Source organism: Bos taurus, chromosome 19 (assembly GCF_002263795.3).
Source record: "Bos taurus isolate L1 Dominette 01449 registration number 42190680 breed Hereford chromosome 19, ARS-UCD2.0, whole genome shotgun sequence".
Taxonomy (NCBI): domain Eukaryota; kingdom Metazoa; phylum Chordata; class Mammalia; order Artiodactyla; family Bovidae; genus Bos; species Bos taurus.
In genome coordinates, this window is record NC_037346.1 from 47,661,980 (window position 1) to 47,680,887 (window position 18,908).

The 18,908-nt window shown below is 39.9% G+C and overlaps 1 protein-coding gene across 7 annotated transcripts in view; it reads left to right on the top strand.

Annotated features, from left to right (window-relative positions):
* The window catches only part of TANC2 (tetratricopeptide repeat, ankyrin repeat and coiled-coil containing 2), a 363,973-nt gene that overhangs the window by 261,297 nt on the left and 83,768 nt on the right, over nucleotides 1–18,908 (top strand). For all 7 annotated transcript variants that reach the window (XM_010816367.4, XM_005220895.5, XM_005220897.5 and 4 more), the window contains 2 exons: nucleotides 10,602–10,883; nucleotides 16,193–16,326. In XM_010816367.4, coding sequence (XP_010814669.2) covers nucleotides 10,602–10,883; nucleotides 16,193–16,326 — 416 coding nt within the window. The remainder of the gene's footprint in view (nucleotides 1–10,601; nucleotides 10,884–16,192; nucleotides 16,327–18,908) is intronic.

An 18,908-nucleotide genomic window follows, 5' to 3' on the forward strand; every position in this document is an offset into this window, starting at 1 on the left:
CAGGATCTAGGTGTTCAGGCCTCAGTAGTTGTGGCACTCGAGCTTAGCAGCTGTGGCTCACAGGCTCTAGAATGCAGGTTCATTAGTAGTGATGCAAAGGCCTAATTGCTCCATAGCATGTAGAATCCTCCTGGACCCCGGATTAAACCCATGTCTCCTACATTGGCAGGCAGATTCTTAATCACCGGACCACCAGAGAAGTCCCTCTCTGTGTATTTAATTTTGCATAGCTTTTATTACTATGTCTTTAAGGTTACTCATCTTTTGTGATGTCAAATTTGTCACAAATCCCATGTAGGTGTTTTATTCACTTCTGATTTTTTTCTCTAGAAGTGCAATTTGGGTCTTTTGTATCTTTCATGCCCCTTTTGAACATGTTGAATATAGTTATAATCATGGTTTTTAATACTTTTCTTTGCTGATTCTAACATCTGTGTCAGTTTTGGGTCAGTTTCAGTTGATTTGTTTTTCTCCTAATTATGGTACCTATTTTCCTGCTTCTGTGCATGCCTGTTAATCTTCACTTGGATGCCAAGCATTATGAATTTTACCTTATTGGGTGTTGCATATTCTTGTATTCCTATAAATATTCAACTTTTTTCTGGAATGTGCATTATTTGGAAATAGCCTAATCAGTTTGGGGTCTTGTCCTTAAGATTGGAGTAGAATCAGAACAATATTTGCAGGTGTCATTATTCTGTACTACTGGGTCAAGATCTTCCTGGATGTATCCAGTGTCCTGTACATTGTGAGGTTTTCCATTATGGCTGGAAGAAACAGGCACTATTCCTGGCCCTATGTAAGCAGCAGGTACTCTCTTTAACCCTCACACTTGTGTCAGTCACTGCTCTGCTGATGACTCAAGGGTTACTCCACAGGTTTCCAGAATTATTTCTTTGTAACTGTTTGTCCTGTGAACTGTCACTGCCTTAGTCTCCCTGGATTCTCAGCTTCCTCTACTCAGCTGAGGGAGTCTGTCAGAATCTGACTGGATTCGCCCTCCCTACATTGTGGTCTGAAAATTCTGTCAGTGTTGTGAGTGGACATAGAGTTTACCTCATTTGTTTTCCATCTCTCAGGGATTATTATTACTCATTGCCTTTGTCTAGTGTCTTGAAAACCATTGTTTCATATATTCTGTCTAGAGCTTTGTTTGTTTATCTTGGTTTTAGGTGGGAGGGCAGATCTAGTCCACATTTCTTCATGTTGGCCAGAAATAGAAATTGGATGCCAGATTTTTAAAATGAAAATTATAGAAGAAATGAACCAAAGCATCAACCCATCTTTCATCAGAAAATGACTGTCTTGATGGTTAGAATTGGGTTTTCTGTAAGCTAAAATGCATATTTTACCTATAATAATGAGGAATTTTAAATATAGTTGTTATTTACACAAAATAAATCCCACATGTCACATTAGCAAGACATTAGTTATTAAGTAGATATTTGTGGCATCAGCCTTCTCAGTAACTTTTCAAAAAGAAAGGGAAAATAATCTTTAAAAAATATATATTCTATCCTCTTTGGATACTAGCTCTAAAGCACATTTTCTCCCTTCTCCCAGCTTCCTGTGGGAATATGATTGTTTGATTATCAGTGTCTTGGCCAGCATCCAGGCCTTGCCTGTGATATGCACAGAGCTTGGAGAATAACAGTTTTTCTTCCCCAAATGTCTTGTTACTTAATGGCTCTCTTGTTTATGACAGTAAACTTTAAATAAGAATTTATCCCTGAAAGGTGGGAAACAGATGATTCATTTATTTTGTTATTTTTGTACAGTTCAAGTGATTTTCAAAGACCTGAGTTTGCATCTTATAACTGTTTTCCTGTAGCCTTCCTGTTCTACCAAAGACAAGTCTGTGAACATTTCCCTGCAGTTGAGAATGGAAAATTCATATTCACTGTTTTCATTCATGAATGCATTTATTAAACATTATTGAATGTACATTCCCTATGACAAGAGCTCCCCTAGCTAGTAAGGACTTACCAGGTTGGATGATTGTGGTAGAGTTAAGTTGATGAGATACAAGGGTAGAAGTGTAGGTGCTGACATGATTTTATCAGATACATGTAGTTGATGGCTAAATACAGGAAGAATATGTGGGATGTAAGGTTAATGTATGGCAAAACCAATACAGTATTGTAAAGTAATTAGCCTCCAGTTAAAATAAATAAATTTTGTATTTAAAAAAGCTTGTTGAAGTATATGGTGAAAAGCAAGAGATGTTGAGAATCTGAACCATATGACTGTCAGTTGAGGATTAATTAGGTTCTGAACTAAGAAATTAATGTGCATTTTCTTATTTAGCCTTATGAAATAGATATTCTTATTACCCTCATTTTACAGATAATTAAACTGAGGCTTAGAATGATCTGGAAGCTCCTCCAGAGGTTATATCACTATAAATAGCAGTGGAATGGGGAAAGAAAACAGGAAATATATCTGAAAGAAATTCCTCAAGAATCATTGATAGGTCCTGTGACAAATCAGATATAAAGTTTCAGAAAGAAGTCCTGATGAGTCCCAGGTTTCTATCTTGGGAGACCAGACAGATGGGAATATTTAATTAACTGAGACATTGAATGGAAAATAAAGAATAGGTTAAGGTGAATGAGATCAAACTTTAGTTCTAAACATTTTAAGTTTGAGATATCTACTGGAAATCCACAGAGACAACTCCTATAAGTTGCTGAAAATGCTGTACAGGAGTTTAGAACTGGGATCTGGAAGAGAAATATAGGCCATCACCACTTAGATAGTTGTAAAAGCCATTAGTCTATTCCTTTGTGATTACCCAGGAAGATCATGAAGAAGAAAAAAACAATAAAATATAGAACCTAAGATTGGCAGTATTTCAGAGAGAAGCAGAAGAGAAGAATCATTAAAGAAGAGGAAGAGAGGGCCCAAAAAGAGCTAGAAGAAAGTGTTACTATGTCAAACCCAAGAAGGAAATATATTTCAAAAAGTGGGGATTTGTTAAAAGTATTAAGTACCGAGCTGTGGTTAAGCATAAAAACTAAAAATAGTTCACTGGACTTAAAAGTTAGAACGTCTTTAGGGTCATTAACCAAAACAATTCAATAGAGTAATGTGGGAGGAAGCTAGACTAGAATGAGTTACTATTATGGAACTGAAGACAGCAAGTGTGGCTCTTTCAGGAGTACGTATATACCATGGAATAGTACTGAGCCATAGAAAGGAGTAAAATAGAGTCAGTTTGTGTGGATGAACCTAGAGCCTGTTATACAGAGTGAATAAGTCAGAAAAATAGATATAATGTATTAATGCATATATATGAAATCTAGAAAAATGGTATTGATGAACCTATTTGCAGGGCAGGAGTAGAGGCGTTGATGTAGAGAGCGGATTTGTGGACACGGGTGGGAAGGAGAGGGAGGGACGATTTGAGAGAGTAGGGTTGACATTCATAAATAACACTACCATGTGTGAAATAGATAGCTAGTGGGAAACTGCTGTACAGAACAGGGAGCTCAGCTTGGTGCTCTGTGATGACCTTGATGGGTGGAATGGGGGGTGGGGTGGGAGCGAGGCTCAAAAGGGAGGGGATATATGTATAGTTATGGCTGATTCACGATGTTCTACAGCAGAAACTAACCCAGCATTGTAAAGCAATTATATCCCAATAAAAATTTTTTTTAAATGTTGGGGGTGAAAGGATGAAGGGATGTAAGTCAGCAGTTCAAAGGGGTGAGGGCTCTAGGAGAGTGCATATGTTCTCAGTATCCTTTTCACTGTTTTGTTTTAAATAAATGTGTGTGGGAGGAAGATGATTAGATTACACTGGATTCTTTTGGCTTGATGGTGTGGACAGAGGTACCCATGACTGCAGTTAACCAACAGACACTGTCCTAGGCACACTTTTGTATTAACTTGCTTTAATCCTCCCATGTCATGATTATCCCTGATTTAAAGATGAGGAAAACTGAGAGATCAAGAACATAAGTAACTTTCCTAAGGTTGCACAGCTAGTGAGTAACAGAGACAGGATATCACCTGAAGCAGCCTGGCTCCAAGTCTGGTTTTACCCACTCTGCTGTAGGTTTCCCTGTTGACCCCGAAAGTGACTCTGCTTTATTTAATCTGTTTTGTTGTGTTTTTTTTTTAAAGCAGAAGTTATCTGGAATGAACATTTCTCAAGCTGTTATCTTTAGATTGTTTTTTAGGACCTGCTTCAAATTGCTTTACATTTTTCAAAAACTCCATTTCCTTGGGTAGGAGGACCTGCCTACTGTAGTTCTTTTCTTGAGTACCATAAATAAGCAACAGACCCTAAACAGATTGACTCTTGTAAATGGGAGTGTGAGCCTTCGAGAAACTCAGTAGGCAGATGAGCCCTGCCTTGGTTTCATAAGCATACTTAAGAAAAAATTAACATGTTTTTTGACGTATGTTGGGTGCTGATGTGATACCAGGTTTTGTCTGAAGCACATGTGTTTTTCCTGTGCTGTGTGGAGAATAACATGCACAGCCTGAACCCTAAGAATAAGCCTGAAATTATCTTTTGTTCTGAGGAACAGAGGTGCTTCCAGGCTAGACTTTACAGCCATTGTGGAAGAATGTGAGGAAGCACAACGCTACTCCTGTTTGCACCAGACCTTGGCTGTATGACACAGACCCTTTCTTCTGCCAGTCCTGTGACTGACTTCTTTTCAAATGATTCCTGGTTGTTTTCCATGAATAAATATGCTTTAGTCTAAATCCAGTTAGAGCTCTTTTGCCCCCACTTCCCTTTCCCCTTTTCCTTTGGCTGCAGCTGTTTCTATTTGCGTTGGGACAAGCTGGTCTATTAGCCCTAATGCACTTTTGTTTGTTTTTTAAATGTTTACTCTTTGCTCTAGCTAAAGAAAGGTCAGTTTTCTCTGTAAGTCTAGATACATGATTATTCATATTGATGGTCTCACAGAGACTGTTTCCTAGAGAGCTTTCATTTGTCTGTCACAAGCCTAATTTGCATTGAAGAGATGTACACACAGATCTGAGTCTTGAGTGGTTATTACATTTCTTAAAAAGAAAAAAAAAAACTGCTTTCCAAAACTTTTCGTATTTGTGTACTCTACTGGAATGTTTTTCCTTTAGCTGCTTTTTCTTTCAACATTTTATTAGCAGTATTTTCAGATATACCCCCAAAAAGACAAGTTTCACAATAAACACTCATATACTTGCCTTGATTATGTCATTAATGTTTTATTATTTCTACCATATATCTATCCATTCTGCCCTTCTCTTCAACCACACATCTTTTTGTTTTTGTTTTTGTTTTTTTACAAATTTCAAAGTAAATTCCAGATGTCAGTATACTTGGGAATGTTTTGAGAAGCTTGGGACGATCTTCCTGTCTCTTGCTGCCCTGGGACAGCCACTTCAGGGCTTAGAGAACTGAATCTGTTGCTAAATGTATGGTTTAGCTCATTTTTTTTCCCCTTGGCTCAGCTACAGTTGCAGTGGTCCTTTCTCACTGGATTATTTCCATGGTTTCTGCTTTAGAAAATCTCTTGGAAGCCAGCTGATCTCCTAAACAAAGAAACATTTATTTAGGAAGATGAACGCCGCAGAAAGTATTCATTCCCTCCATGTCCCACAGCGCAGGCCAACATGCCTTCTTGTTCATATGCCCTAAATTTACTGTTGGTACATACAGAGTGTGGCTTTCTTTCATCATATTGATCTGACAAAAGCCTTAGGTTCTGAGGCACAGAAATCGTTTCTGGGCTGTTCTTGGTGTCTACAGTTGTTTTACCATATGGTGCTGGGTTAATTTTGTCTGTTCTTCCCTTGAGGCTTTTGTGAATTGATTACATTTTTAGAAAATTTTTAAAATAACTTTTCAAAATGTCAAAGCTTTCTCAGTAGAATAAAATATGATGAGAGATTACGTCAACGTGAGAACAAGTTATCTTAATAGAATTTTTCTCAGAAACTTCAGCATTGAAGTTGAGTCTGTACTTACCCTGTATTATAAATCGGCATCGGTCATATTCGTGAAAGCCTCTTTTGAGACAAAATGTTAAGTAATCTTAGACCTGAACAGGTAAGTCTGTTAGTCTAGAAAGCACCTGAGTGTCTGAGAAGCTCTTCTCTCTCTCTCTGGCCAGTCATGCCATTTCTGAAGGGAAGCACAGGAGAGGTGAAGGAGAAGGAAGCTAGCCTAGCGAGTCAGCCAAGTCCACTCAGTTCTGGTCATCAGTGATATCGCTGATAATCAGATTCAAATTTAATACTGATATGATATAGAGAAACAGCATAGTATAATGCAAAAAAACCCTGGATTTTGGAGTCAGAATTAGGAGTTTTTTCCTTTATTTACCAATTCTTTTTAATTGGAGTATAATTGCTTTTCAGTGTTAGGCTAGTTTCTGCTGTACAACAGTGTGAATCAGCCATATGTGTTACATATGTCTCCTCCCTCTTGAGCCTCCCCCCTCACTCCCCAATCACACCGCTCTGGGTCATCACAGAGCACCAAGCCGAGGTCTCTGTGCTGAACGGCAGCTTCCCCTTAGCTATCTGTTTACACATGGTAGTGGACACCTGTCAGTGCTCCTCGCCCGGTCCATCCCACCCTCTCCTTCCCCATCCCCTGTGTCCACAAGCCCATCCTCTGTATCTGTGTCTCTATTCCTGTCCTACAAATAGGCTCATCAGTGCCATTTTTCTAGATTCTATGAAGAAAGTGAAAGTGAAGTCGCTCAATCGTGTCTGACTCTTTGAGGCCCCATAGACTGTAGCCTACCAGGCTCCTCCCTCCATGGGGTTCTCCAGGCAAGAATACTGGAGTGGGTTGCCATTTCCTTCTCCAGGGGATCTTCCTGACCCAGGGATCGAACCGAGGTCTCCCGCATTCCAGGCAGATGCAGGCAGACCCGTTAACCTCTGAGCCACGCAGACGCATAGATTCTATATATATGAGTTAATTTACAATATTTAAAAAAAAAGAGTTAGGTTTTGATTCTGGTTCTGAAACCAGCTGTTTGTGACCTGAGATCTCTTCTTAGACTCATATCAAGCCAGTCGATCTTCTGTTCTCTTCTTCTTCTCTGGGAGTCCTGTGATTGCTCAGCCAGAGCTCAGCAGGTCTGTGTGAGTGTCTGCCCACCAAGGGCACTCAGCTACCTAGGAAACCCCTTGCATGGTGAGCAGCCCCCTGCTGTCAAGTGACATAATTGGAAAGGATGGAGTGAGGAGCTCCAAGGATCAGTCCTTCCATGGAAGCAACCGTTAAGCTGGCGAGTCTGACAGAATCCACTTTTTCAGAACTTTGGAATTGCTAAGCAAAGCAAGAAAAGCAGGTTATGAAATGGTATCTATAGTACGATTTTTGTTTTAAAAATAAGTATCTATTGGTACAGACAAAACTCAGGGAAAAAGTGAATTGTGTTTCTCTCTGGCTACTGGGAGTAAGATTATTATTCTGTTTATCTGCTATCCCTAAATTTTCTGTAGTGAATATGTATTACTTCCATAAAAAATAACAAAACTAAAATAGAACAGTTTGGCAGTCTATCAAGAAGCTAAAACTTAGAGTTTCCATATGACCCAGCAGTATGTTCAGCAGTACCGCTCCTGGAAGTATACTCAAGAGAATTGAAAACACATGTACAAAAACCTGTACATGAATCTTCACAGCAGCATGCTGCATAATAGCCAAAAAGTGGAAATAGCCCAGATGTTTGACAGATGATAAATGGATAAACAAAATGTGATATATCCATATAATGGAATATTGTTCAGCAATAAAAGTACTGATACATGTTACAGCATGGATGAACCTCAAAAACATGCTAAGTGCAAGAAACCAGACACCAAAGGCGATTGTATGGTAATATATATGTGAAATGTCTCAAATAGGCAACCCTGTAAAGACAGAAAGTTTTTGGTTGCCAGGCACTAGGGAAATGGAGACTGGAGAGTGACAGCTAATGGGTAAGTGGTTTTCTTTGGACAATGATGAAAATCTTGAGGAATTAAATAATGATGGTTGTGCAATTTTGTGAATGTACTAAAAAACCACTGGTTTACATACTTTTAAAAGGATGAATATTAAGTATGTGAATCATAGCTCAATAAAATAATATTTAAGAAAAGTAAAATTTAAAAGAAAAGTAGAATCTATTTAACTGTAAGACACTAGAATTAAGAGTGTTTTTAGCAAGTCAAAGTCTAATTTTCACCTAATTCTGTAATTATATATGTATTTTAAAAGAGTACATTTTGATAAACAGATGTGAATCAGGAAATTATGAGTAACCATGTATCTGTATCTCCACAGCCTTTTCTTTTTTTAAGTGAAAATTTGGGATATTTTAAAACTGACATAGGAAACTATTTGCTTCTATTATTAGAGTTTGACTTTATATTTTTAACTTTTGTACTACTTTTGGAATTATCCTTTTTTAAAATGCTCAGTTACCATTCAAATGGCTTTGCAATAGTTTTAAGTGAGAGTGTTTACATGTGTGTGTTTTTCTCAAGTAAGCTGCCATCTCCAGATTCTGTATTAAGATATTGGAATGGTTTAAGTATGTTCTAGAATAATATAAGCAGGATAAGTAGACCTAATTTCCACTTTTATGATTTCCTTTCTCCTGTCTCATCCCCTTCCCACCTCTGACGTTTATTCTCCAAAATATAATATGGGGTTAGAATGTAATGCTTTGTTTTTAATTAAATCTTTCAGTAAGCATTTATTGAGCACCTACTGTGTGTCAGGTTACTGTGCTAAGGTTAACGATACAGAAATAAAATTCAAAAAAATAAATAATAATATAAAAAATAAATGATACATCTTGGTCAGTTACTCAGTCATGTCCAACTCTTTGTGATACCATAGATTGTAGCATGCCAGACTTCCCTGTCCTTAACCATCTCCCGGAGTTTGCCTAAACTCGTGTCCATTGAGTCAGTGATACCATCCTACTATCTCATCCTCTGTCATCCGCTTCTCCTCCCGCCTTCAGTCTTTCCCAGCATCAGAGTCTTTTCCAGTGAGTCAGCTCTTCACATCTGGTGGCCAAAGTATTGGAGCTTCAGCTTCAGTCCTTCCAATGAATATTCAGAATTGATTTCCTTTAGGATGGACTGGTTTGATCTCCTTGCTATCCAGGGGACTCTCAAGAGTCTTTTCCAACACCACAGTTCAAAAGCGTCAATTCTTCAGCACTCAACCTTTTTTTATTGTCCAGCTCTCACATCCATACATGACCACTGGAAAAACCATAGCTTTGACTAGATGGGCCTTTGTAGGCAAAGTAATGGCTCTGCTTTTTAATACGTTCTCTAGATTTGTCACTGCTTTCCTTCCAAGGAGTAAGCATCTTTTTAGTTTCGTGGCTGCAGTCACCATCTGCAGTGATTTTGGAGCCCAAGAAAATAAAGTCTGTCACTGTTTCCCCGTCTATATGCCATGAAGTGATGGGACCGGATGCCTTGATCTTTGTTTTTTGAATATTGAGTTTTAAGCCAGCTTTTTCACTCTCCTCTTTCACCTTCATCAAGAGGCTCCTTAATTCCTCATCACTTTCTGCCATATCTGCATATCTGAGGTTAATGGTACATCTAGAACTACTCTTAAAACAGTTAAGAAGACATTTAACTCAGATATGAGAGGTCAGGCAGGACTTCTTTTTACCATCAGTATTATTTGGAGGTTGACTGTTGAAACCAAGTCACATTACAGGTTTTTAGAGAACCATTGTGCATAGAGCTCATGCTTGGCACCTAGCACATCTCACAACTACACAAGCACAGAGAAGAGTCTTGAGGAAAGCAGTAAGGATTTGTCCCCAGTACATGTGTGTAGAAGCCAGAAATCCTTTTTAATTGGCATGAATATAAGCAGTACAGGTGCAGAGACATTAGTGAAAGTTGAGTTTCTGCTTTCTTGACCACTTAACATACTGAAAACCGTTTACGCCATCAGAGCTTTTACTTCCCCTAATATACTTGCTATATATTTTTTTAAAATATCATCATGAACTTAAAGGAATCACTGTTTTTTATTAGTGTTTTTAAAGAAACAGACAAGGTCTCGTCACATTGCTTCCCATGGGACCGATGTGTAGTGGTGTGGTCATATTGGTGGTTAAATACTGAAATATGACCTTGCAGGTTGGTAAAGAGTTGATGCTGTCAGCCATCTGGATTCCCTGCCACACCCCAGCCTCTCCTGAGACTCCAGCCCTACAGATCGCCGCAGTCCAACATTTTAAAGGTTATCCCCAGGCCAAGAAGGAGGCTTGAGGGACCCTGCGTTTTCACTACTGTTCCTAATTGCCAGCACGTGGGCCAGCCCTATTGTTAAATCATTTTGAGTATCACACTGACTTTCTGACTATAACATAAGTTACTGCTGTTTTAACCATGTTTGGGTTCTTGCAGCTGCAGTCGCAAGTAGCTCTAGCTCATGTATCGTTGCCTCTCTGTACAGAACCAAAATTCAGAGTTTTCTTATTTTCTGAATAACCCAGAATACCCTCACAGTGAACTCTCAGTGCTCTTCTAAACCATGCTGCTTTTTTGGTCTTTACTTCTCTCAGTGTTGACACTTTGGCCTAAGTCCCCTGTTCTCTTATTGTTCCTTCCAGTCCGCTTTGCACCTTACAGACCTCCCGATATCTCCCTGAAGCCCCTGCTCTTTGAAGTGCCCAGCATCACTACGGAGTCGGTGTTCGTTGGTCGGGATTGGGTTTTCCATGAAATAGATGCTCAGCTTCAAAGTTCAAACGCCAGCGTGAACCAGGGAGTCGTGATCGTGGGAAACATTGGGTTCGGCAAAACTGCCATCATTTCCAGACTGGTGGCCCTCAGCTGCCACGGAACACGGATGAGACAAATCGCCTCTGACAGCCCACACGCCTCCCCCAAACGTAGGTACCCTTTTTTTTTTTTTTTAAAGAACTCTCTGCTACATGGCTCTTAAATTTCTTTTCATGTTTATATTAAGTCTCAGATCCTTTCATTTTCTGATCTGCAAAACCGATTTGCATGTGAGGATCTTCAACTCGGAGCTGGGAGAAAGAATGTAATATTCTGCTGACATTTAGCCCATATAGCCGACAATCACCTAAGTGTGACAGAAAAACCCTTTCTCTCAGAATAAATGTATGAGTTTTCCCTCCTGCTTGGCTAGCTGGTCTGTCCTTCGGGTAATGACTACAGCTATTGCCTGGTAGAGCTCTTTGCATCCATTGCTGTCAGCTTTTGCTCAGCCTGTGCCCAGCCTTGCTGGCACAGTCTTGTTTGCAGCCTCCATTTCTTGCGACTGGTGTCTGTTGCACTGCTTGGGCGTGAATTTCGTTGTGTCCTTGAAGAATTTCTCCTGCTTCCTTGTGAAGAGATGCTGAGATCTCATATATATTCATGCTTCTTTCATCACCAGCAGGGCGCAGTTTAACGATCACAGTCAGGATCTTGTTTGTTTTTAAAATACTTAATATGGTCCTTAGTGCCAGGTGCTCTCTAAGAGTTTAACAAATATTAGTTCATCCAGTCCTCTCAGCAACTCAAGTGAGGTAGTTCCTGTTTTCTTCCTTTCACAGATTAGTGGTTTAAGGCTCAGAGAGGTTAAGTAAGCCTCCCAGGTTTCACAGCTAGTAAAGAATGAAACTAGAATTTGTGCCTAATCAGTCTGGTTTCAGAGGCCAGTCTCATCCATTTTGCTGTGCTCCCCTCTGTTTATGCCTGGAACTCAAGTTAAGGAGCTAAAAGGAAATGTATGGATATTCTTATACTTAGTATATGTAGAGAACCACAAATTTAGATGATCTTTAAGATTGACTCCTATGCTAAAATCACACTCCTATGTGATTCTAAGATGTCTTCATGTTCAAAAGTAACTGTTCATACCTATTCCAGTATTTTCCTTAGAGTGCTTACATATCACACCAGACCACTACTTATCTGAGTCATCCAAGAGGTTACCTGTTTGAGTGTGTCTACCTGGCTCCTGCTAGTTATAAGAGAACAAAAAGAAACTATTGCTCTACTAGTCCAAATGAGTAATCTAGCTCATCGTAGATTTCCAGACAGCAACCACTAGAAATGATTGGTTTGAGGTCATAGTAGCTACAGAGTCTCTAGCACAGTGCTGTGGGAACTCAAGAGAAACTCATTGAACACCCCCCCAATATCCTGGCTTCTGTTGGCATTAACAATTTCATGTCTTTAGGTAAGCACATCGCTGCCGGTAAACTTACAGATAATCTGATATGTAGAAGAACTAGTGTCTAGAAGGAAAACCAGTTGAATCAAGAGTCCCCGTTTGCCCGGGTGTAGTAAGAATTAGTACAGAAGAATTCATGTCGTAAGAGCAATATCATGCTTAGTTTCTGGATGAAGCTTTTCTGAGGTAGATGGACAGAATGTCAGAGGAGTCAAGAGTCCACAGGTTGAGTCCCAGTGCTCAAATTGACAATACTTTGTAACCTTGAGAATCTTACCATAATTCTTTAGACCTCGGTTTTGTCACCCGTAAAATGCATCAGTAGGATTTGGTGATCTTTAAGATTCATTCCTGTGCTACAGTTTTGTGATTCTAAGAAGATGTCTTCATGGTTAAATGTAACTCACCATACCTATTCCAGTGTTTTCTTATTTTTTTCCTTTTTCTTTTTTTGGTATAATTTTTTTACTATGTTAGTACACAAGTTGTTAATTTTCAATAGACTTCATTTTTTTAATTTATTTTTTGAGCTGGATCTTCATTGCTTTGCTCAGGCTTTCTCTAGTCGTGGCAGGCGGGGGCTGCTCTTTGTTGCAGTTCAAGAGCTTCTCGCTGCAGATGCTTCTCTTGCTGCGGCACACGGGCTCTAGGTGTGCGGGCATCCGTAGTTGTGGTGCATGGGCTTAGTTGCTCCCTGGCATGTGGAATCTTCCCGGACAAGGGATTGGTCCCGTGTCCCCTGTGTTGGCAGGCTGCTTCTTAGCTGCTGTACCACCAGGGGAGTCCTATTTCAGTATTTTCCTTAATGTGTGTACATATCACACCAGACTACTACTTATCTGAGTTATCCAAGAGGTTAACTATTTGACTGTGTCAGGAAGAAAACCAGAGAGGTGATAGTCTCTCTGACTCACTGTGGCAGATAACAGAATGGTAGAATCATGATTCAAGGGCAAGAAGAACTGCCTTCTCTGAAAGCAGAAGTACCTGGGAGTGCCCCCCCAAGCCTGAGAGAGCAGAAGCTAGTAGAAAACCACCATGTGCTCCCCAAAATAAAGGTTTTCTAAAGGTAGTTCATCAAGTTATTCTCTAACTTCCATTGCCTTTTACCTCCATCTGCTACTGCTAAGTCATATCTGACTCTGTGTGCCCCCATAGACAGCAGCCCATGAGGCTCCCCTGTCCCTGGGATTCTCCAGGCAAGAACACTAGAGTGGATTGCCATTACCTCCAGAGAAACTCTAAAAATACCAGGACACTCCCATTTATGTGATAAATGTCCACATGTTAGATTGGAGATTTGGCCTGATAGGTTAACTTTCACAACTTGAAAAGGTGTTAAAGGGATAGAGTATGTGGCCATGTATTTATCAGAATTACACAGAACCAGCACTGCCTTGTTGTATTTGCTGCAAACCAGACCACTGCTCTTTAAGATGGGTTAGAAATAAGTGGTTGACGTCATTGACTGGTATTTAAATATTAACTCTGAACAACAAAGTCAACTCTTGGAATTACCCCAAAACTACACACTTTTATAAAATTTTCATTTTCTGCTATGCAAATGATTAATGATAAAATGTAACATCAGTTTGTTTTAGAACTGTCTCATTAAATTTTCTAGTTTTGAGGGCACATGTTTTGTCTTTCTTGTATTATTATCCTCATGAGGTTTTGGTTAAAACTTTTCAAGTATTGGGGCTCAAAAATACTACTTTTAAAAAATCAGTGATCTGTATGTTTCTATTTTATATTTCTGTTATTTCTGTAAACAGATATGAATTGAATATATATTAACCAATTTAAAGGTGTTTCTTTGAGGAAAAAAAAAGAATAAAGAACAAGCTGTTTTTCAGCGTCGACCTTTTACTATAGGAGTCAGCACTGGAAATGTCACTGGCAGCAGCAGAATCTTTTTCATTAGTGAATAAGGGTGATGTCTATAGAGAGAGAATTGAATTCAGTTTTTACAGTTTAATTTACATTAAGCTTTGATAGGTGTATTCGGAATCCTTCTGGCCTTCCCAGGCCTGAGTCAGCGATGTAGTTGTAGTAATGATGAAAATAGGTGAAACGTTATTGGAGCTCCTGGCCTTCATCTCTGCATCCTGTGTCATTCTTCTTTCTGTCTCCGCCTCCTCCGCGCTGAGCAGCACTGCCCTGGCAGATGTGAGCAGTCTAGCCTGCAGCACTGCGTTGCCTGGCTCTGTCCTTCCCCCACAGACACCCAGCCCCCAGCCGCCCCCTCCTTGTCATTTCCCTGGGAAGGCACAGAAGAGCTGTCACGGCAGGCACTAGCCTGTCATCCTGTTTGCCACCTACACCCCTTCCTAAACCTTACTCCCCCATCAGTCTCAACCACCACCATCACCCGCCCCTCAATACACACACTCTTCTAAGAACAAAAACATTTTGTGAAAATGGACCTGTTGCGTAATCAGGATATTATCACATGAACTACAAAGATACTCAGTACAGTCGTTAGGGAAGTTCAGTCTAACACAGGACTCTATTCTCCTATCCCTAGAAGGCTCAGTGTAGTTATTGTTCGGATTTGATATTTGCCAACAGCTGCCGTGCCCCCAGATAGCTGTGCAGTGAGTAGCTCCTCCTCTCTCAACCCTGCTCATCCCAGAAATCCGTTTTGCCAATTTGCTGTGTACACGGCAGCTCCTCCCGATTCACTTGTTTTCTACTCTTCTCTGAATACCAAGCAGAAAGTAAAGACACCCAAACAGAAAGGAGGACGTCTCCCGAAGGGAACAGCTAGAAGACAGAAGACCATAATTACCCACAAAGTCAAGTACCAGATAAAGGGAAACGGGGTGGAGCAAGGGAGTAAACAACAGGCATGATACAGTGACAGTCGCTGAACTTACTCTTTCTTCAGTCTTCTTTCAGTGCTGTCTCCCACACCTCCCCTCCTACACTGTATTCAGAACTCCAGGCAATGGCCAGTTGGGTGGAAGAGGTCTCAATTCAGTCCTCCTGGTAGGGAGTTACATGAAAACCATTTTCCCTGTTCCTCCTCCTCTTCAATAGCTGTTGACCATCCAGTAACAGCCTACTTATTTTGTACCCCTTGTTAAAATATTATCTGTATTCACAAATGTAGTCCCTGATTTCTAGTAGTAGTTAGCGTGTGTGTGTGAAGTCGCTCAGTCGTGTCCGATTCTTTGCGACCCCGTGGACTATAGCCCGCCAGGCTCCTCTGTCCATGGGATTCTCCAGGCAAGAATACTGGAGTGGGTTGCCATGCCCTCCTCCAGGGGATCTTCCCAACCCAGGGATCGAACCCGGGTCTCCTGCATTGCAGGCAGACGCTTTATCCTCTGAGCCACCAGGGAAGCCCAGTAGTTAAGATATTACCTAAATAACAGGAGCAAATGGAATTTTTTAAAAAACAGCTTTATTAAGCTACAATTCACCTAACCCTGTAATTCACCCATTTAAATTGTTCAGTTCAGTGCATTTTAGTGTATTCACTGAGTTGTAAAGCAGTCACTATAATCTTAGAATGTTTTCATTCCCCCCTAAAAGAAATCCCATGCCCGTTAGCAGTCCGTCTTCATTTCCCTGTCTCCACCCCTAGGTAAGCACGAATCTGCTTTTTTGTCTCCTGTGGATTTTCCTTTTCTGGGCATTTCACATAAATAGAATCATACACTATATGACCTTCTGCAACTGGCTTCTTTGAGTGAGTGTAACACTTCCAAGGGTTGTCCATGTACTGGTATTTTATTTCTTTTTATTGTCAAGTAATGTTCCCTTGTGGGGCTGTACCACATTTTATCAGTTCATCAGTTGATGGACATTTGGGTTGTTTCCACTTTGAATCTTGCTTCTTTGAGCACTTGTGTACAAGTTTTTTCATGGACATACATTTTTAATTCTCTTGGGTACATACCTAAGAGTAGAATTGCGGGATTGTACAACACATTGAATTTAGCCAGTCTTCAACCAGTCCAGAGTTTTATGATGATCTGATGCAAATATCTCATCTTTTTAAACCAGATGTGGATGCCAACAGAGAGCTGCCACTCACACAGCCACCGTCAGCCCACTCTTCCATCACCAGTGGAAGCTGCCCAGGAACTCCAGAAATGCGCAGGCGGCAGGAGGAGGCCATGCGGAGACTAGCCTCACAGGTACGAGAGGATCCCCAGGGTGCGGGCATGCTAGCGCCATTTTAACGTCAACAGAACAATGGGAGGGAGACCCCAGCAAAGCGAACAAAAGTATATACAGGTATACCATTAACATATAGAGGAAATTTTCTCTTTCTTTGCTGTTCCTAGAAAAATACTTTGTTATTTTGGAATCAGAAACATTGTTGCAAGGACCCTTAGAAATAACCAAAGTCCCATAAGGAATAGATAAGAAAGTGGAGACTCAAAGTTATATGATTTACCCAAGATCACAGTATAAGTAATCAATATAGTTTTTAAATTTTCATTCCTAGCTCCTAACTTCCTGCTGTACTGCACTATCCATGAATTTTTTATATGTTGCATTGTAATTTTCTTTATTATTATCAAAGCGATATATACACATAGTTCAGGAAATCAAATAATGTTCAAAGACTTATAATAAAAACCAGGAATTCTTTTCTCCTCCCCAAGCCACCCTCGCCCCAAAGGCAAACACTTTCAATGTTTAGAGATATTTCTCTGATCCATACCTCCATCTTTGTAAATAATATTTATGGTCTGCTATAACTGTTTTGATCAGTTCTGTGCATTATGTATTGCTTCTTATTATGGATGATGACAATTTTAGCTCTTTTACCTTCCTTGCTCTGTCCACCATGTCACTACAGTTATATCATGATTTTTGTCTGAATCCGTGTTATATTATATTCCACAGTATTAATACTGTGGCAATACGGTTCACTGTAGAACCAAGAATAACATTTTCTTCTTGAGCAGTTTTGTTTTTCCTGGGTTATGAAATGCCTCATTTTAAAATTTGCTTCTTTTTCTTCAAAACGATGATTGTCGTTCCATAACTCTTGCTGCTGCTAAGTCGCTTTAGTCGTGTCTGACTCTGTGCGACCCCATAGACAGCAGCCCATCAGGCTCCACCATCCCTGGGATTCTCCAGGCAAGAACACTGGAGTGGGTTCCCATTTTCTTCTCCAATGCGTGAAAGTGAAAAGTGAAAGTGAAGTTGCTCAGTCGTATCCGACTCTTAGCGACCCCATGGACTGCAGCCTACCAGGCTCTTCCATCCATGGGATTTTCCAGGAAAGAGTACTGGAGTGGGGTGCCATTGCCTTCTCCGTCCATAACTCTTAATGCTTTGTAAAATGGCTCTCAGGACAGTTTTCCACATCAGTTATATTCCCCCCCACACACACACACTCTGGAAGCCCCAGAGTTCTCCATCAAACGAACCTGGACCTCGGATGCTCTCAAGGCTTACCACCTAGTTGTTATCCTGGAAATTCTGTTGCTGTGTTTGATCACATGTCATGATCTTTCTTGATTATATTCCTTTCTTTGATGGAGCACATCATCTAGTAGCTTCCCAAGAAAAAATGCCAAGGAGGTAAATTTTCTGAGATTTAATGTTCATAAAAGTGTCTTCATTCCATTCTCATACATTACCATTTGTTTGATATCATAAAACTGGAGTTTAAAAATTATTCTCCCTCAGAATTTTGAAGGCATCCACCCTTTTAAAAAAAATTTTTAAGTTAATTTTTATTGGAGCATAATTGCTTTAGAGTGTTGTGTTAGCTTCTACTGCACATAGCTTGGGTCAGCCATACATACATATATGTATGCATATACATATATCTACTCCCTTTTGGAAGATATCCATCTTGAACTTCCAGTATTACTATATAAGTAATACGGTTTTCTTGTTCTAGTTGCTAAGTCATATCTGACTCTTTGTGACCCCGTGGACTGCAGCACACCAGGCGTCCCTGCCCTTTACTATTTCCCGGAGTTTACTCAAACTCATGTCCATTGAGTTGGTGATGCTGTCTAACCATCTCATCCTCTAGTTCCATCCCAGTATGGTACTATTCTTATTCCTGATCCTTTATATATACTTTTTTTTCCTTCCAGAAGCTTTTAGAATCTTCTCTGTCACCAGTCTTACTAGGTCTTTTTTCTTTTCATATTCTATTGGTGCCTAGTGAACCCTGGGTTTATTCTTTGATTCAGGAAAATGCTTTTGTATTATTTATTGATAATTTCCTCACCACCACTTCCTCTGTTATCTTCTTCTACAACTCCTTGTAGTCAAAAATTAATTTCCTATGTTAATACTCTTTACTTCCCTGTTTCCTATACTTTCGTTTTCCTATTTTGTTTTATGATCCACTTTAAAGAGATTTCCTCAACATCACCTTGCAATACTTTTCACACACACACAAAAAATTGGCTATCACAGTTTTAATTTCCAATAGGTCCTTTCTTCCCCCAGTTGTTCCCCTCTTTTTTAGAGCATACTGTTTTTGTGTTATGGATGCAGTATGTTCTCTTTTCTCTTCCTTAATAGTTAGATAGTGAAAACCTGATGGAAGCCTGTGTATGCGGAGAGCTTCACTATAGAGAATTAAGATGACCTGTCAACTTTTACTGCAAAACCCCAAAGTCAGTGTCCATAAGTTTTTTTCCTGCACTGTTCATCTTATCTAGCAGGGAATCCACCAATCTCCTGGAGGGTGTATATCCTGGCTGCCAGCATTCTGAAGCTAGTAGAGAGAGAGAGAGAG